The 21,557-nt window shown below is 35.8% G+C and overlaps 1 protein-coding gene across 1 annotated transcript in view; it reads left to right on the forward strand.

Annotated features, from left to right (window-relative positions):
- LOC106870025 (uncharacterized) overlaps positions 1-21,557 on the forward strand; it is a 112,454-nt gene that overhangs the window by 86,346 nt on the left and 4,551 nt on the right. The window contains 1 exon segment of the mRNA XM_089365676.1: positions 3,274-3,300. Coding sequence (XP_089221802.1) covers positions 3,274-3,300 — 27 coding nt within the window.

Below are 21,557 nucleotides of genomic sequence, written 5' to 3' on the forward strand. Positions count from 1 at the left end.
TCCCTCCATTCCCCCTCCCCTCCCCCTTCCCTACCCATACATGCACAACCTCTACACAACTGTTCTAATTTCTGAATACATAATTTCCAGGCTGTTTCAGTATGCTCATCTGGTACTTGATGTGTATTTTCAGACCTACACTCTTGGTGGGATTTCTTTTCTTACTTTAACCTCTTATCTCCTTGCATAATTACTGCCTCTCTCAGGGTTTATAGTCTTGCAAACTGCACGGTGACGTCACTAGTGCAAAAGTACCCAGTACATACTACAGAGTAATTGGTGTTAGGGAGAGCATCCAGCCATAGAAACCACCATGTCAGAATAGACAGTGGAGTACACTGCAGTCCTTGGACTCATTGAATCCTTTGAAATTATCCAACCTATGGCAGCATGTAACAAGGATGTCTGATGACAATGATATGATGAAGTATGTTGGCCCTTTCATATATAAGCTTGGATGTGTGGCGAAGAAGCTCCAAGTTTGATCTTACTCTGTGGTACCATGAGCAAGTGTCTTCTGCCATACCCTCAGACTGGGCAATACCTTGTGATTGAAATATTGTTTAACATGTGATGATTGGTGGAATAAAAAATGCTCTACCTGGAAAAGATATAAGGGTTGGCAACAGGAAGGGCTTCCATCCGTAGAATCCTGCTTCAATTAAGTTTCATCTAACCCATGCCAGCAACGATGATGGTTGTGTGTGTGCCATCAAAGCAGGGTGTTGGAAATGGCATTGGCCTTTGCATTGTTTTTGAGATTGATGAGATTAATACAGTTGACATGATGTTGTAACATTGCAAGGAGAGAGTTTCTAAGGGCATACCTGACTGACCGAAATGTTTAGTATATGAACTGGGAGCTGAGACACAGGGTAACAAGAGGAGGAGAAATGAGTGGATCACATGGAGATTAGGAGAAGGTAGGCAGCTCACTTATTTGGGGAGAGCAGAGAGACCATTGTAGTAGGGATGAAAGAGATATATTGCGGGGAAACTGCATGTTTGTGGGCAACGAGTTGAAACCTGTTGGTGAGTGAATCTTTACCAATCAGCTGAATGGTCTTTTGGATTGGCTCTAGGATATTTATTGTTGTTGCAGCAACACTTCCCTTCTGTCCCCTCGTGTGTGTGTGTAGTAAAGAGTTATTATATAAATAGAATCTTTATAATATAAACTTAAAATTTTCATTTACACGTATGACCTAAGACAAGTGAACAAAAGTGCCTCCAAGAATTGAACCATGTATTTCTTATACTGGATGTTAGCAATTTCGCCAAAGTACTTCTGAATGACAAAACCCGTCACATTAGTTCTTATAAGCATCTTACGGGATCATCTAACATTGTTTACTTCCACTCATTACACGAGTATCTTGAGTATTTTAGCACCATTAGGTTGACAGATTGCTCCTGTGTGTCTAACCTAGTTCAGTAGTACACATTAAAATTGCTGTGACTATAAATGAAATGACCCCCAGAATATGAAAAGTAAAGAATCTTAATATAAATGGTTATTAATTTTTAAAATATTAACTTAAAAGGATTGTTTTGAAGTACAACGCAAGACAAGACGTGAACAGAGCCTACAGGAAAGTTGTTACATAATATTATATGTGTGTAAGCACTGATAACAGTTTCCTTCTCAGAGTAAAGGGCAGACTAGATGTTGCATGTGTACAAAGTGTGATGTTGCATGATAGCAAGACATGAGCCTTAAACGCAGAAGATATGTGATGGCCAGCAAGAATTGCAGTGAGCATGCTATAATTGTTGTGTAATGTTAGCATGCTTGAATGGCAGAGCACTGAGTTGAGAAAGACTGGATGCGAAATGGACCAGGTGTAGTGTGCAAGAGAGAAGAGGATACTGGTACAGACATCATGATATTTTTGGATAATGGCAGCTGGATAGAGAAGTGCCAATCATTCTAATTGGGTGGAACCTGTGGAAGAAGGATGCAAAGGGAAACAAGGATAAAATAATGAAAATTGAGCTCAAAGGGTTGATTCTCACAAAGAAAATAGCAAAGGACCACAACAAGTGGTTAATAGATGTGTTGGAGAAGACCTACTTATGGAAAAACAGCCATAAAAATGATTACAATGATGGTCGTTGACATGGGTTCATATCGCGGTTTGGGTCTGTCTCACTCATAATGCTCATATCACTCTATTTTGCTCTAAACCTATTGCCTGCAAGGCAACAGGTGGCAGTGTTCTGGATCTGTTCATATTTAATCCAGGTGTCACCCACTTATATATATTGCTGTACATCTCGCCTTCCCCATTATTTCCTCAATATTGACATCCATCACTCTTTTTCCTCTGCAAAATACATTTGTTTTGTTTGCCTTAGTTTGCTTGGCTGAACATCTGTGCCAACCATGCATGAGATTTGTGTCATCAGTAGGAAGAAATGTGTATTGATGAAAGGTAAACTTTGAGAAAACCATTCCAGTAGTTAGCAAGCAAAAACAGATAAATGCAGAGGAGTTAGAAGTATGTATTGGTGGTTGGAATAATACACTTACTTTGCTTTTAGTGCAGTTTCCAACATTGTTTTTGATGTGCGTAAATATTTTTCTGGATTTTACTTCTAATCTGAGAAAATGTGTGCAGACAGAAAATATAACACCTGAAGACTATTGACTAATATACCAATTGAAATGTAGTGTGAATCTAATAAATTTGAAAGAAAAAAAAAAAATATGTGTAGTTAATAGTTTGATTCATTGCTGTAAGTTTGATAAATTTAGATTGCTTTTGGCATCAAGGTTTTGTATTAAGTTGTAAATAAACACATAATCAGGTAACAGGGCAGAGGAGCAAGCAAGAGAGATAATACTAAATTTAAAAAGTTACTTTCTCTCACCCCTACCACCTAGTCTTCCCTCTTTCTTTCTTTCTTTCTCTTTCTCCCTCTCTCTCTCTCTCTCTCTCCTGGCAACCCCCATCAACCGCTTCTTGGCTGAGTTATCGTGTTTCAGCTGTGTTATTGACAAGTCTTTTGTCAGAAATGGAAAGAAAGCTGTATCGACTGATCAGGAAATATTTGATATTCTGCTGTGAATGCATCTCAGTTTAGAGAATGTGCACTTGAGGACAAGGAAGTCGGTTCCTTTGATAACTCTGCTCTCAGCAATTACATAAAACTTCATATCACTAGTTTATAGATAAACACCATAATTATCATTATTATTATTATCATTATTATTATTACCACCATCACCACTGGTACTATTATTATTATTATTACTATTATCGTCAACAGAGTGTTATTTTCAGTGCAACTTCTAAGGTCAGTTGTATTCTTTTGCTTTAATGTTTTCGGGATTATATTTTTGATTTTTTACTTGGGTTTTATACATATTTTTTTTACATTGGTATTTTCTGTTTTTCCGTTTTTTTTTATTGGGATTTATTTATATGGATTTTTCTTTTTTTTTTCTTTAATGTACAGGATTTGCCATAAGGTTGTTTGTGTGTATATGTGTGTGCGCGCGTATAAGATTTCCTTTAAATTTTTGGTTTGGCTTCTGTTTTGCTTGTGGAAATGCTTTGATAGTTACTTAGAGAATTAATCCCGTTACCTATTAGTACTAGTCTGACAATAGCTTTTGTTTACCAACACACATTCTCTGTCTGTCTGTCTGTCTCTCACACACTTTGTACATTCAACAAAACTTATTTTTCATTGAGTATTTATGCCAATATATCTATCTCCAAACATGAAAAGCTTTAACTTGTAGATTAGTCAAAATACAAGAAGGTAACTAGAATGTACAACCCCTTCATAATAATTTCTATTTTCAGTACAGCTACCTGTTTTTTTTTTTTATTGTTATTATTATTATTATTATTATTATTATTGTGTTGATAGCAAGCTGGGAAAATTTTTCAATATGCTGGACAAAATGCTTACCCTCATTTTGCCTTCCTTCTATGCTCAGATTTCAAAATTCAGCTGAAGTTGACTTTGCCTTTCATTGGGGGTCAATAAATTAAGTACCAGTTGTGTACTGGATCGATCTTATCTACTGGCCTTCTCCCTTAAAATTCCGGGCCTTGTGCCTAAAGTAGAAAAGATATCTATGGACCATTTTACCTTTTGGTTCTGGTAATTATACAAGTCTGCTCAGTCCATTAATTAGCAAATGCCTTTTGCAGAAAAATACACTGCTGTGAGGCCTTCAAATAAGGCAATTGGCACTTGGTGTCATAATTAGAAGGCATGTGAATTACAACCAGATACAGTGTTAACTATAAGCACCAGACAATGACAACCAGAATGACTGACCTATGTAGATCAGGTTAGATATCTAACCCTGGATCCTATATATGCTGACAAATAACATCACCTTAAAACCAGTTGTAGTGGAACCGTGTCAGTGGTCAGGTCACATTTGGTGCAACGGAAATTTTGGCACCAAATAATGAATGTTTAACTCTTTAGCATTCTGATTATTCTGTCAAAAGTAATGCTTATTTATTCCCATTGTTTTGAATTAATCGTGGATTATCTTGTGGCTTTGGGATTTTGATGATGTGATTATTTATTTTTAGAATGACATTGTAGAGCAGGTATGAGAGGATAGATCTGGCCAGCTTGAACATAAATAAGTTGAATATTTTGGCTGGATATGGCCAGATTGGATGCTAAAGGGTTAAGATTTGTGTGTATTTGCATGGCTGATATGTGTCTTCTATGCTGTAGTTTTTTTTAGTTCTAACAGTCGAAGATCGAATCTCATGCCAGGCAATTAGACCTCTGAAATTTAGTGTTCTGCTACTCCAAATTCAAACAGTTTTTATGATGGCTGGATAGGACAAGAGATGGCCAAGCCCGTAGAGAAGAACTATACCTAATGCATATTTTTCTTCTCATATCTGAATTTGCGTTTCACTGTTTGAAGTTTAAATCCTGCCAAAATCAACTTCATCTTCCTTTGCAGGGATTGTTATATCGGCTACATTTCTTCTTCCTTTACAAAATAACAACTTTAAATCTAGTGTAAAAAAAATGATTATTATTGAAAATAATTTAATGATATAGGAGGGTGTCATTCCACAATAGTCTCTTTGGTCGATATCTTTGTGGTGTTTCTTTACCTTTTTTTTATTATTGTAATATTTTGCTTTATTTAATTCCCTATTAGATGATTGATTTGTGTGTGTGTATATATATATATATGTATGTATGTGTGTGTGTATGTATACATATATATATCTATGTGTGTGTGTATATATATATATATATATGTATATGATCTATTTTGGAAATAGCTGCACTAACTGCTTGGTATCATTTCGTCTCTTGCCTTGTTATCTCTCCAGTCCCCACTGTTGTATCATATTACTCTTGTCGACATCGGAGACAGTGTCTTTTCTTACTATCACAACTTATCTCTTGCTCACTTCCAGGTTATACTATATTACCCCTTCCTTTTTTTCTTCTGCACATGACACCACACGTGTGCATTCGTTGTAATCTGGCACTAGTATTTGTCGATCAAGTTTGACAAAATCCCATTTACCTAGCCTATTCTACTGCTAGTACAATGGCTTGTACACAGCCTGCTGCATACTGCCTCCAACTCCGTGCGGACCCACCTGGCACACTCACCCCTATTCTTCTTGGCACTTCTAATTTGTTACAATTTTACTATCTGCTGTACCTAATCTTTCCTACCCTTGAACATTCCTTCTGGAATTTCTACTCTGTCTACGCCTGCACCACCACCATAAGCATCAATTTAGAGATATTCTTGTTGAAGTATATTGATCATGGAAATCTTGGAGGGCCTGGTGAGGTTAAAGAGCAACTGTCCTTTCCTTTTGGCTAAGCCATAGTGAAACAAAGCAAAGCAATCAATGCCGGCATGTAAAGTTGGCAAAGCTGTTTGATATTATGGAAAGAGGTTAGAGAAATTGGTTTGTGAGTAGGCAGCAGCTGAAATCTCTCTTTGATTGAGTTGGTCTCCTCTCTTTGTCTTATAGTTTTGAGATAAGCGAAAACATCTAGAGCTTTTTGTCTCCATCATCATCATCATCATCATCATCTTTTAATTGCAGCTGCTACACTTCCTTAATTCTTGATACTAGGTGCGTAGAATAGCAAAGACTAATGGAGTTTTCTGATTTAATATCTGTCAGTATTTAGTTTCACCCAGCTACATTCTGACAGATAAACACCAGGCAGAAGCTGGAGACCATTCCATTGGTTAAACTATGCTTTGCATACGTGTTGGTTTGTGCCTAACCTAGAAAATTTTTATCAAGCAGCGTTTCTTCCAATGCCTTACATTTTAAGTTCAAATGCCACTGAAGTTAGCTTTGTCTTAGTCTCTTGAACATGATAAAATACTAAAATACTGGGAGCCAGTGTAATTGGCTAATCCCCCCCCCCCCCACCTCACCTGAAATTGCTGCTGACCATGTGCCAAGATTTGAAATATAATGACCCTCCCTTCTGAAGCCCCTGTGGTGAATAAAAGAAAAAGTGTTTAGCAGTATTTTCTTCTGGCTTTATGTTCTGTGTTCAGAATACTCTGAGGTCAACTTTACCTTCCATCCTTTTAGGGGTCAATAAAATATATTCCAGTTGAGCACTGTGGTCAATGTAATCGACTACCTTTCTTCCTCCAAATTTCAGGCCCTTTGTATCAAACAGAAATACTTAGTTGGATTCCTTGGTGCCAAAAGCATACTTTAGTCATTCCATAAAGGCTAGACTAAATACTGAGTTTGATATAACTGACTATTAAAAAAAGCCCTTGAAGTCAATATTCCAGCTTGGCCACAGTCCAAAGACTTCAACAAGCGTGTGTATATGTGTGTAATTAATGAAGTGTTGTTGCAAAGAATAATGACATAATCATCTTTTATGTTCATTATTTGTATTAACACTTAAGACATAAACAAACATGTTTTCATTTCATCTTAAGGAAAGAAAAAAAAGCAAACTAAAACAAAGATGGTCAATTTTTAACTCGTTCCTTCTGCTCACCATCCGTACTTATGTTTAAGTTCCAAAGCTTTATAGGGTTGTGGTTGTTAGTTTAGGTTTTTTGTTTCGAGTTCAAATCTTGCTGAGGTCACTGTTGCTTCCCATCTTTCTTGAGTCGATACAATAAAGTATTAGCCAGGTACTAAGATCAGCTTAGTGGTATGTGTTGGTATGGAGGTGGAGTTTGCCAAAATGCAAAATGCAGTGCTGGATGAAATTGCATTTTGATGGTTGGTTCTGAGTCTGACATCCCAGATTGGTGCAATGCATATCAATTAAGTATTGGTGTTGAGTTCTGTTTTTAATTTTTTTTTCACCCTTTGCCCTTCTCTGGAAATTTGGGATCTTGCACTAATGTCAGTATTATTGGCTAAAGTATTGACCAGTTATATGTATGTACGTATGCAATTTTGAGAGAGAGAGAGAGAGACTCATTTACCTATATGTGTTTCCTAGGACCCCTCCTCTGTCTCAACATCATCATCATCCTCAACCTCATGGCCATTTCTGTCTCAAGTCCTAGAACCCACAGGACCAGTTACCCAGTTTCCATGGCACATAAATGACAAAGCTCACAACATCCCCACCCCGCCCCTGAAACAGGATGTCAAGCCTTCACAGGATTATTCATTTACAGCTAATGAGCTGAAGCAACGGGAATTGGCATGTCTTGCTTAAGAACACAACACACCACCCAGTCTGGGGCCAAAACCATGGTCCTGCAATTATGAGTGCACCACCCCTTACACTAGACCACACCCTTTCACTAGAATCCTCAGGTTTCATTAAAATGGTTTAATTATCAGCAGTTGTATTTTTTTAAGTCATTGTTGTGCTTAACTATAAAAAGGAAGAAAAGTACAGGGGGCAATTCATTCCACTAAAACTCTTGAAGACAGTACCCTGGCATGGCTGCAGTCTAATGATTGAAACAAGTGAAAGATAGAAGATTCATACAAAGTATATTCTGCAAAATTGGGGAAGTCTTGGTACCTGTAAATAGTAAGGAGTCTCTATCAGAAAAAAATGACATCTTAATGGAAATCTAATTGTATTGGAATTTGGTTGGAACAAGGTCTTTGCTAAAATGAAATTTCTTAAAGCTGCTTTGTGGCTTTTTGATTCATTCAACCTCTTATGAGATGAAACTTCATGAAAGAGAAAGAAAAAAAATATACAAAGATGTAATAACTCTGCATTTAGGGGATTCCCCATTTTATGTGGAATGTATTTAAAGAATTCTGCAAAAGTAAAAGAAGTTGGGAAACACTGGTCTATATCGTAGTATTTGATCAAATCATGGCAGAAAGCAAAATAAATGACCTTAGATGGGATTTGGAAATCACCTTCATAGTTCCCTCTTTTCTTTCCCACATTTTATCTATTTTATTTTTTTTTGTGTTATTTTTTTCTGTTATTTTGCTGCCCCGAAAGTTCTTGTCAGTATTGATTATTGATCTCTCTCCCTCTCTCTACAATTTAAATGTGTTAAGATTTCTTTACAATTGGTGTGTATGTGTGGTGGGGGTGTCATTGTACTAGCCAGTGGTTTTTGGCAAGCCTTTTCCTGAGGTGGTTTCTTTTTACTTTTTTTTTTGTTTTTGTTGCTTTTTTGGCACAACTACCCTAATCACATAATAAATATATCTGTCTGTTCCCCTGTTTCCCATTAATGAAATTTTTGGTAGTAGCAATGGCAATAGGTCTTGTGGGTGCTGTAGTAGTGGGGAAAAGGAAGGAGCTTCATTTATTTTCTTTCTATTTTTTTTTTGTTTCTTTTGTTTTCCAATGTTTTATTTTTATTATCTTGTTCGACATTCAACTATCTACTCCTCCCTCTTTTGATACAGTTGATTGTAATAACACACACACACACACACACACACACACACACACTTCTCTTGCAATTGTTTTGGTCTGGAAACCATTTATAATTTTAGAATGTTGTCTATTCTTCTCTGGCAACATCTATCTTTGGTTTATTTTTCTAAAGGAAAAATGTGAAAAACTATCAAAAAACACAATTTAGATTTCAAATAAATCTCCTCCTCCCCTCCCTCCTCTGTCACTAATCCCTTTCTCTTTCACTCTTCTCCTACTCTCTTGCCCTTTAACTTTTTTCTATTTCTTCTCCCTCTCTCTCTCTCATTGTATTTTAGAACTTCTCTCACTCATTCTCTATCTTTCCTTCTCTCTCTCTCCCTTGCTTTATTTTTCTCTTTCCTCCGCTTGGTGACTCTCTCACCTAACATAAAAAGGGATGTAACTAAATACCACAAGCTATGTCGTCCATTGCTGTACCCAATCTGTCCAGCCCCTGTACTTTGACACCACATGGACTCCCTGAGTGTTATTATGTTGTATGAACCCCAATGTTATGAAAACAATATTAATCCAGTTTGATAATGACAGTGACATATGTACCTACCATATGCAGAGCAGAGCAGGGTACAATAGAGTATATACTTTATTATATACTCTAGAAGGCATTGCTCCAGCATGGCAACAGTCCAGTGAATGATGACAAGAATAAAATATTATGTTTGTGATTCCAATTTTGGATATTTGCATCCTCCTTTTCTTTCTTGACATTCTTCTTCTGTCCGTGTGTCATGCGTACACACCCACACAGCAGTAAAAGATGTATTTGTCAATTTGGTTTAACTTTGACAATGGAGCTGACTTTGGCATGACTTCATAGTCTCAATCGTGCACAGTAAATATGGTGTAAGCTGATTAAAGCTGCAATGGTAATATGTTGCAGTGTGCACAGATAAAGACACGTTAACGTACACATATGCAACTTGTGTGCACAAGCATGCACATGCTCACATGTATGTTGCCCTCAGAAACACACTCAATCACATGTGCACCTGCTTATTCAGATGCACATACATACATACATACATACATACATACATACAATGACATATTCTGCATATACTCTCTCATGCTCATAGGCATAACAAACATGAGTTTTCAGCACTTGATTACAGGATGGGTATGCGTGTGTGTGTTTCTTTCTTTCTCTCTTTTTCTCTCTCTCTCTTTCTCTCTCTCTCTTTCTCTCTCTCTCTCTCTCTCTCTCTCTCTCTCATCAGTTAATGTAGCAACAACAGAAATATTAACACAAGCACGTATTTCTATACCCAGATATACATCAATGTACACACCCCACATCTTTTGTATAGTCCATGTACACCCATTAGTACTTTTCTCACTAAAAGTATGTTTGGACAATTCAATTACTTCCTGTAGTTTCTTTTCCACATTGGACCATTTATTTATCTTTCTCTCTCTTTCTCTCTCTCTCTCTCTCTCTCTCTCTCTCTCTCTCTCTCTCTCTCTCTCTCTATGTATCGTATAAGACGTGTGTGTGTGTGTGTGTGTGTATGTATGGTTTGCCTATTATAAAAGATAAAGGAATTTATAAATTCTTGTCTGGAATGGTCAAGTTCAACATTCTCTCTCTCTTTCTTTCTTTATCTCTCTCTATTTCTCTCTTTCTTTCTCTCTCTCTCTCTCTCTCTCTCTCTCCTATAACCCCTCCTGTGTTTCGTGATTGACTTACATCCTACATAACTAGATTAATAAATGCTGTTGTCTCCCCTCTCCCACCACCACCACCACCACACACACTTGCACACGGACACTTCCATGCATACATCGCACACGCAGGCAAACATGCACACACACACACACACACACACGCACACACACACACACACACACACACATCTAAACTTTGTTTCTTCCTCCTCTCCCCTCTCTCTCTCCCTCACCCTCCCTCGGTCTATAGACTATAAATACATCTATCAGTGTTTTGTCCTCACCCCTCCCATCCACTCCCTCTCCAACATCCTCCCCTTCAGCTCCTGTACTTTTATATTTTTATTTTCATCTCCCCACCCCCCTTGCTGTAGAGTGTGTGGGAGTAATGTTTGGGTGACTGTATGAGGAGGAAGTACTAATATGGTATCTGACTTTGAACTTTTATTTTCCTTTTTTTTCTTTTCATTTTTTTGTTTTCAGTTTTTATTTATTTATTTATTTATTTGCATCATTATTATTATCAGATCTCCTAGTCATCATATCTAGTGCTAATTTTCAGCACTAAACTGTTAATTCTATGATGCCTGGTCACAACTCTTGTCTGTCTTTTGTGAGATTTGTCCGAATTCCTTCATAGACAGATAGGTTAAAGAGATCAATACATTTCTCTCACTTGCTCTCTCTTATATACATACATATATATATATATATATATATATATATACACACACATACATGCATATATATATATGCACACGCACGGTGTGTGTGTATATTTTTTTCTGGTTCGTGATTATTATAATCGCCCTTCAGGTAGATGGCCCTGCTCAGTATGTAGAAAAGGAGTAGGTAGTAACTCTATAAGATGTACCCGGTGCAAGCTATGGACACATAAGAGGTGCAGCAACATCAAAGGCAGGTTAACTAGCAAGTTAGTTTTTGTTTGTGGCAGATGTTCAGGTGCAATAAAGACTGCAAACAAACAGGAAACAACTTCTATCTCATTCCAGGGTGAAAAACTAGAGGTAGTCGATAGCTTCCGCTATCTGGGCGACCAAGTTAGTAGTGGGGGTGGGTGCGCTGAAAGTGTAGCTGCTAGAATAAGAATAGCCTGGGCAAAGTTTAGAGAGCTCTTACCCCTGCTGGCGACAAAGGGACTCTCACTCAGAGTAAAAGGCAGACTGTATGACGCATGCGTACGAACAACCATGCTACATGGCAGTGAAACATGGGCTGTAACTGCTGAGGACATACGTAAGCTCGCAAGGAATGAAGCCAGTATGCTCCGTTGGATGTGTAATGTCAATGTGAATACCCGTCAGAGTGTAAGTATCTTGAGAGAAAAGCTGAACATTAGAAGCATCAGTTGTGGCGTGCAAGAGAGACGATTGCGCTGGTATGGACATGTGGTGAGAATGGAGGAGGATAGCTGCGTGAAAAAGTGCCACACCCTAACAGTTGAGGGAACCCGTGGAAGAGGTAGGCCCAGGAAGACCTGGGCTGAGGTGGTGAGGCAAGACCTTCGTACATTGGGCCTCACCGAGGCGATGACTACGGACCGAGACCTTTGGAAATGGGCTGTGCGTGAGAAGACCCGGCAAGCCAAGTAAGATCGTTGCCAGTGCCCCTGGACTGGTTCTTGTGCGGGTGGCACATGAGATGCACCATTTTGAGCGTGGCCGTTGCCAGTACCGCCTGACTGGCTCCTGTAGGATTTTCGAGCGAGATCGTTGCCAGTGCCCCTGGACTGGCTTGTGCGGGTGGCACATAAAAGACACCATTTCGAGCGTGGCCGTTTTCGTGCGGGTGACACGTAAAAGCACCCACTACACTCTCTGAGTGGTTGGCGTTAGGAAGGGCATCCAGCTGTAGAAACTCTGCCAAATCAGACTGGAGCCTGGTGTTGCCATCCGGTTTCACCAGTCCTCAGTCAAATCGTCCAACCCATGCTAGCATGGAAAGCGGACGTTAAACGATGATGATGATGATGATGATCAACATAATTTTTTTTTATTATTGTTATCATTCCTTGTGGTATTTAGTTGTGGTCTTTTACGTTTTGAGTTCAAATCTTGCTGAGGTCATTTTTTTTTCTTTTTTCTTTTTTTTTGCATCCTTTCAGGGAGTCAATAAAATAAGTATCACTTGAGTACTAGGGTTAATATAATTGTCTTTTCCCCCCTCTCCTGAATTGCTGGCCTTGTGCCAACATTTGAAACAATTATCATCATCATCATCACTAAGGAGCAAGGTAGTGGGCTGGCAGAATCATTAGCACACTGGACAAAATACCTAGTAGTATTTCATCCATCCTTACATTCTGAGTTTGAATCTCACAGTGGTTGACTCTACCTTCCAGGGCTGATAAAATAAGTACCAGCTGAATCCTGCAGTTGATGTAATCTACAATCCCCCCTCCCCTAAAATTGCAAATTAAATCTCTTAATAATTGGTTAAAAAAAGCAAAATCTCAATTTTGTAATTGTTGTTGTTTTGAATGTTAGTTGTTGATTACAAAGGAAAAAATTTGAATTTTCTCTCGTTGTTTCTAGGATATTACAATAGCTTCCATCAAGCAAACAAATGTGGTATAAATGAGGTACATAATTTTAGGTGTTTGGATGTGTCAAATAAAAAAAATAAGTCTAAGTTTTCCTTACATTTTTCCATAGAATACATGATACTGAAGCTCATTATGTTGCATGCTTTTATTTTACATAAATGTGTGTGTGTGTCTGTGTTTGCTTTGAAGAAGCTGGATGTTGGTATACGAGTACATGTGTGCACATAGCTGTATACAGATGCAGTTGTGTAGTCTATGCGTGCAGAGGAACTGTAGTAATTCGAGTTACTGAGAGTGAAGAGTTAATTTGGAAGAAGCTTGAATATGAGTAAACAAAGCCAAGTGGCCATTAAAATCCACACACACCGTTACATAATTAGAGAGAGAATTACATAATATTTCAAGTGGAGTTTATTATATTTACATTAACTTGTGGTTTCTTTATTCTACTATTCAGTTTCACATTACTACTTATCAACACGGTTCAGCCATCTTCATAAGGCTTGATGCAAAATTCTGAGTGGTTATAAAGGGGAGTCTTGACTTCAAAAAACGTTTACATATGAGTACCCATGTGTGTACTAGTGCACGCCTGTACTCTTAATACAGTCCTTTTCTACCCCCCCCTCCAAGACATTTTGGCACAGTCGGTTTCGGTACCAGTTCAACACTGACCTGTTGTTGTTCTTACTCACCCCCTTTCTTTCCCTCTTTGTGTGTGAGCATATTCTCTTTATGTGCATGAGGAGAGAGAAAGTGTTTGTCAATAGTGTCCAATTAATAAATTCTAAGGTCTCTCTCTCTCTATATATTTCTGCACATTTGTGTGTTAGTGTGTGTGCCTCCCGTGTTAAAAAGTACTGTCGCTAAAACAAGTTCAGTGTCCAGTCAGCCGTACTGTATCACCATCATCCAAATGGCTGATAAACAATTCCCTATGTGATTTTTAGACATTAAATGTACAGCATACAGCACATTGTACATTAATCATATATAGAAATTTGTAATTTAAAGCATTTGTGAAACTAATTACACGTGTGAAAGACAAAAAACAAAAAAAAAACCGTTTTAGTTACAAGTTCTCTGTTTAAGAGTATACAATATATACTATGTGTGTGTGTAGGGGTATGTAAAATATATAGTATATGTCTATATACATTCATGTATACATCTATATATCCACTTAATTTCATGATTTTGTTGCTGTTATAGGTGATCACAGCTCAGGTTTGTTTTCAGTGTGCATTTTGTTTCTTTTTTTTTTTTATCCCTTCCTTCCTCGTCTTTTGTGTATCTTGTTTGATGAATTGCCATTTCAATCTACAACAAGGAAACTCCTTTATACATATATATATATGTATATTTGTATCAGCTTGTGTATATTTTATTTACATATATTTTAATACCTAGTCTCATGTCAAAAAGAGCAATATGAATTCTTTTGAAGCCATTTGATGTCTTGTCTTGTAGCCATGTTTTTTCTCTTTTGTGTTTTTTTTTGTATACTTTTTTTTGTCTCTTTCTCTTTTTTTTTTTTCTTCCTCCTGTTTGTTTGAATTTTGTGAATTTTGTTTTTTCAAATTTCTTAAAATTTCATCTGAAATATTTCGAAAAAATGCGTGTCTTCACTTATATATACGTGTGATTGTGTTTTCCTGTGCATTTTTCTCATCTGTATGTACTTGTGTTTGCTATGTGCATATGTAAGTATGTGTGTATGTATATATATATACATATATATATATATATATATCGATGAGTGTTTGTGTTTTAGTTGTCATGTTTGAGAATTTTTGAAAATAAATTAACTTCTTTGTACCAAAAAAAAAAAAAAGGAAAGACTTATTTTTTAATCTTCATTTTTCCTTTCTCTCCTCTTGGCCTCCTCCTGTCAGGATAACGTGGTATGCTTAGATCTTATCTATATTGTTTATTCCCTTCTTCCTTTCTTTCACTTATTGGCAAAATGCATTGCTTCGTGTTTTTTTTTTCTCTCTTTGTCTCTCTCTTTAAACTCTGTATAGTTTTCTTCCAAATTTTTTTTTTCCAAAACTGCTCTTGCTTTAACATACATATACATTGTCACCCACACACCTATATATATATATATATATATATATATATATATATATATATATATACATACATTTATTTTATATGTATATATTTATATCTATCTATCTATATATATATCGTCGTCGATATATATATATATATATATATATATATATATATATATATGCACACACACACACACACACATGCACCTATATATACACCATTTGCACACACATAACATAAACACACACACACACACATGTATGTATGTATGTACATATATATACATACATATATGTGGTGTTGTTTTACATCAGCTTTGGATGTTGTAGCAAATTCTATGCATGTGTGTTATATAACACTGCTTATTGATCAAGAGTTTGCATGCTTCTTGATGTACATATGACTGCTATTTCTTGATTTGTGTGCGTGCGTGCGTATGTGTGTGTGCGTGTGTGTGTGTGCGTGTGTGCATTTGTTTGTGCAGCTGCGTGTTTGTTTGTGTGCACGCATTCTTCATGGTAATCAGTTTAGTCTATAACTAGCAACCATGTGGGTTTTTTTTCTTTTGTTGTTTTTGTGTTTTTCTTGCAACCAAAGTCATCTATGGACTTTGTAAATGTGTTATAAAAAAGAAAAAGAGAAAGAAAAACATACAGAAGTACTCTCAATGTCAACATTTTATGTCTTTATTTATTATCATTATTATTATTATTATCATTATTATTAATATGCTTCTTTTATGTCATGGTGAAGTCTCTGGATTCACTGTATATTGTTTTGATGCAGAAAGCTTTTCCTGGAAACCGTTACTTTATGAAATGGAGAAAAAAAAAATGTCTTATGTTTTCGTAACATCTGTATTTCTAAGACATTGCTGTTTTTTATTATTTAACTGTTCTATTTATTCTGTCTTATTCTTGCATCTTTCATCTGTGATTACATATTCTAGTAGTTTTTTTCTTCTTTTGTGTTTGTATCTGTGTACATGTGCATTTAGAGTCGATTTAGAAAGATGGAGAATAATAATGATAATAATAATAATGATGATGATGATGATGATAAGAAACATTTACTGTGTAGTCTCTTGTAATACAAAATAATTTTATTTCAACTATGGTTGCTGTGACTATTCTCATCATTGTAGTCAAATTTGCTTTCATGAGTAACCCACCTGTCAGCACCTCTTCTTCACTAAATTTTCTTCTTAGATATCCAAACCTACATACATGTGGCTGGTTAATCAGTAAAAGTTGGTCACCAATATGTCAGTTATTGGAACTTTGTAGCTATGAAAGCAGAAAAAAGAAAAGAAAAAGAAAAAAAAACACTCAGTACACACTTGGGTGGTGTTGGGAAGAGCATCCAGCTTTAGAAACAATGCCAAAGCATACACTGGAGTTCACTGCGGGGCCCTGTAACTCACCAGATCCTGTCAAACTATTCAAAAGAAGATATCTAATAAAGTAGCAATAGGGCATGTAAATGGTAGTATTGCTAATAAAAATAATAAATCTAAGCATATATAGAATGAAGAATATTATCATAGGTTGGTCTTAATACGCTATTTGGTTAGTCATGTCTGTATATCTTTGTTGAAATTAATCAACGACTAGTAAATACCTTAGAGAGAAATAGTGCAAAATACTTAAGGTAAACTATTTTGCAACAACACTGATTACTTTAAAAACTGTTTGGATGAGAGATCTGTGGTATTATGGGTAATTACATTTGACAGCTGGTTTCATTAATAATCATTTACACCATCAGTGCCTTATTGCTTCAGAAGTAGAGAATAATTAGAGTTGATTGCTTAAAAAACTATTAAACCAACTCCTCTGTTTCAATTTGTCTGGCTGGCTCCAGGTGCTGAACTAACAATATTTAAATGTATGAATTTTTGCCAAAATCACCCAACCATGTTAGCACAAAGAAATAGTTGTAAAACAAAAGGAAAATGATAAGTTGGATGAGGAAAAGCAAACAGCCAAATCCTGAGTTAATTTTGTCTGAGTAAAACTAATGGCTCCAATATTCTTATGATTAGCAGAACATCAGTTTAAATATCTGTTGTGCATTGTTTAGTGAATTCTAATTTAAGATAAATCTGTAATTCAATATTAGTTGTATACTTCATGAATTAAAAAATCAAAAATTTTTTTTTTTTTTATCAGGTCAAATACATTGCCCTCTCACAAGTGTTTATGCACTTACAATTTGTTCTGTTCCCTACTCCATGGGATACTGTGGGTTTGGGCCATGCTGTACAGTAGTAGCCTTACTGACCACCTCCTTTATTAGGCAAAAAAATTATCCCTTCGACTGTAGCAAACCCGGGTATGGAAAGTGTCCACTCCATCCTAAGCCAATGCGCTACTCCTGTTTCACATTGTAATCAATGATGTTAGAGGTGGTTGTTGGAGGTATGCTCCTTGGACACAGTCGGTTACATGTGTTCATAGTAACTATTTACAACTAGGTAAACATGTTTTAGTCTCCCCCACCACCATAATCATTGTCCCACCCAGTGGTCACAGCTCAGTTGCAATAAGAATATACAAACTGTTACTGCTTTGGCTAGAAGTCTGACCCCCCCCCCCCACACTAATGACACATACAATAAATTTCTGAAGCCTGCACATGGTTGTAGTATTTACCAGGTCATCTCTCTCCATATCCAAGCCATTGGCTATTCAACGTTCACATATCATAACTGCCAACATTTCTACCTCAAAAAGACATTTGTAAAACTTGACGATAACTTCTTGATGCACAGTTTTCAATAGAAAATAAAACTTGTGTGGGTGTGTGCAGCTATGTATATCTGTATTATCATTATTATTATTATTATTATCATTATTATTATCATTATTATTATTATTATCATTATTATTATTATTATCATTATTATTATTATCATTATTATTATTATCATTATTATTATTATCATTATTATTATTATCATTATTATTATTATTATCATTATTACAGCAAGTAGGTCAAAGTTTATGGATATATTTGTTGGGTTCTATTTTATGGAAATACAGCTAGATAACTTTTGAATATATTTAGAGCTATTGTATTATATCACACTTTATGGCTATATCTTTAGATATCGTCTGAGCTGTTGTGGGTCATATTTTCTTTTTATGGTGTTGTCTGTGAATATCTTTTATTTCTAGTGTCTGTAGATTATATTTTATTGAGATATGTTTGTGTAGCGTCATTATTGTCGAAGATATTTTACCATTATGTATTGACATGATAGCTTTAAAAAGTTTGCAGTTGCTACAGTATGCTTAGAGGGGGGGGGGGTGTTTATTGCTTAGTCAAGGTGGGAAGGCCAATGGCCGAGGTCGGTGATGAGGAGGAAAGTGTGTAGTTATCCTCAGGATAAAGCCCTGCTCTGAATGCTTTCAACAAAGTGGACTGAGCTAAAGGGCTGTGTGTCCCCACTTCACAATCAGATGGCTGATAACGTCTTGTGAGTGATGTATGGTAGATGGATACTGTATGGAAGACTGTTGTCGTGTGTGTGTGTGTGTGTGAACAAATTACTGGCAAACCTGTCTGGTCAAGAAAAAGTACCTCTAGTATTTTTGTTCCACCCGAGTTGCTCAGACACTTCCTTGTCGTTCTCACCATCCTAAATGCAGTGAGCCAATGATTGATGGGTTTGAAATCTATAACCAATAACCTTGTTCACAAAAAGCAAGATATAAAGATATATATATATGTGTGTATATATATATAGTATATATATATATCACCAGTCCTCAGTCAAATCGTCCAACCCATGCCAGCATGGAAAGCGGACGTTAAACGATGATGATGATGATTACATGACTAAGATAATTGAAGTGTTTTTAAGGTTCTTTTATTTTTTTTATATATTTTTATCAAATATGTGATCTTGTTATATTTAGTCGATATGGTTTATATAGTGTCTGAAATCTGCTATTCTTGTCTTTAAATAATTCAAAATTCATAAACATCAGTTTTCAAGCTATAGTTGTTGTTTTCGTTGTTGTTGTTGCTGCTGCTACTGCTTGTTTGTATATTTTTCTTCAGAGTGTTTATTTTTTTATTTTTTTTTTTTTCTGTTGATGTCTTCAGTTTTTGTCTTCAATTCAGATCTCTGCTAATATTTATTGATTGCCATTGTTTTGATTGCATGATTTTTTAAAAATAAATACAGCCAAGAGTGCCTTTTATTTTATTTTTATTTCGTGTCCACTAACAGCCGCCATTATTATCATCATTTAGTTTTTTTTAGTTTGTTTTTTTTTAAATTTTATTTTGCTGTGTAGTTTTCTAGTTTTGATGTTGGTTTTTTTGATATTGAAAAAAAAAAACAAAAACAAATAAACATTATCTCCCCTTTTATCATGAATTCTCACCTTGTTTCCCCCCTCCCCCTCTTATTTATTTGGATGTGCTAATTTGTGTGTTTACTTAGAATGATTTGTTTTTGTGTGACTTAAACTTGATTAAAGGAAATAACTAATCAATTAGATTCAACACACACACACACACACACACACATGCACATAATTGCGCGCACGCACACACACGTGCACACAATGTTATTTATGGGTAAGTATCAACTTGTCTCTTATTTCTCTTTGTAATCTGGCTGTGGTGTTGGTTAGATAATGTCTAGTCTAATGTTTGAGTATGTCTTAGTTTCTAGAACAGCAATAGTTTATAGGCATTGTTCATAAGCAAAAAATAGATCCAAGTGTAATCCTGGTAACTGCTTCAGCATGGCCACAGCTCACAGGCTGTGAAAGAATCAAGAGTATATAACGCCAATGTCAGCCGTTTGTTGCATGGCTTTTTCTTGAAAGCTGATATATTTCCTCAACTGTGTTTTAGTTATTGTTTTTTTTTTTGTACTCATCTCCTCACCTCCACCCCATGCCTCACACTTGTAAGAATCTCTCAAATTTTAAATAGAGAACTGAGAATATTTTTCGAGTACTACTCTTGTTTGTTTGTTTTACATAAAATTTTAGTGAAATATTATCTTAAGTCCTAACTTCTTTTTTTTTTTTTTGAAGTTTGAGCAATTATTAAAATTACACAAGTATCAGTAGAATGTAAAGCGATTCTTTCAAATTAATGTTGACTAATTACTGTTAAGGAGGCAAGTTAGAAGAAAAGTTGGCATGTGGGGAAACAATGCTTAGTAGCATTTCTTGCCGCACTTTACATTCTGAGTTCAAATCCTGCCCAGGTCAACACTGCCTTTCATCGTTTTAGGTTGATGAAATAAAGTACAAGAGAAGTACTGGGGTTGCTGTAATCAATTTGCCCCTCCCCTCAAAATTTCTGGCTTTGTGCCAAAATTACAATTTTATTATTTAATGAAAGAGGGTTTCATTCAAATAGGTTCCCATAGAACTGGCTCCAGGCTTCTTGGTGGCTGTTAGTGTCAGTTTCTCAAAGAGTTTATCTTGTCTTTATTCTGCCTAAAATTTATAGGTGATATATCAAAGATGTTGTGATGTTAATGTTTTCCAACAGGTGCTGGCTATAAAAGCTGTTTCAGCTAGAGAACCTACAGTTAGAGTTTCTTGCAGTCTTAATGCTTAACTACTGCATTGGATCATGTCTTTTCACAAAATGACAACTTCCACACTTCCTCTAAATGTTAGGCCTTGCAATCCATAATCATTGGTCTTGGTAACTTACAGTCATCACATCATCAAAACATTATGACCGATGCTTTTGTTTGTTTTCTGAACCAGAAAGACACTCCTACACTAAATAGTTACCTGATTTCATACCAAGCACAAATATATTGTGTTGTCTCAGTTCTCTTTCAAGTAAGTTAGGGCACCTACCTGTATGTTAATTTTGTCATATTTATAGGTAAGACTTATAATGTCTCGATTTGCTTTTCAACTACTTCCTCCAACAAATTAGAGGGTATTGAGTTGATCTGTAAAGATTACTTCTTGTAGTCTTAAAATTCAGCAGAAGAGGAATAAATTAATATTTGAAGAAAAAGAATTTAAATTATGCATAAATTGAATTATTAAGTGGAATTCTTATTAATTATAAAATTGACTGAAACTAATGTCTTGACGAATGTGTCTCTTTTTCAGTATTGCACTATGTATGTATGTGTGTGTTGCATGTCATGCAATAAATGAAGCTTTATATGTTCTGTCAGCCTACATATATTGGGTTGAGGAATAATTCATGAGGGTTTTTTTTTTCTTTCAAATTTAAAAATGCATGTAGAAATAGAATACATTGGCAAAATGTTTTATGTTATTCGAAAAAGAATTTTTTGCTCTGCAAGATAGTGTATTTTGATTTTTTAATTTTATTGATTTTTGTGTGATCTGTCCTTGAGGTCAGAATA

The sequence above is a fragment of the Octopus bimaculoides genome, chromosome 18, assembly GCF_046866305.1.
Source record: "Octopus bimaculoides isolate indiv1 chromosome 18, ASM4686630v1, whole genome shotgun sequence".
In the NCBI taxonomy this organism is placed as follows: Eukaryota; Metazoa; Mollusca; class Cephalopoda; order Octopoda; family Octopodidae; genus Octopus; species Octopus bimaculoides.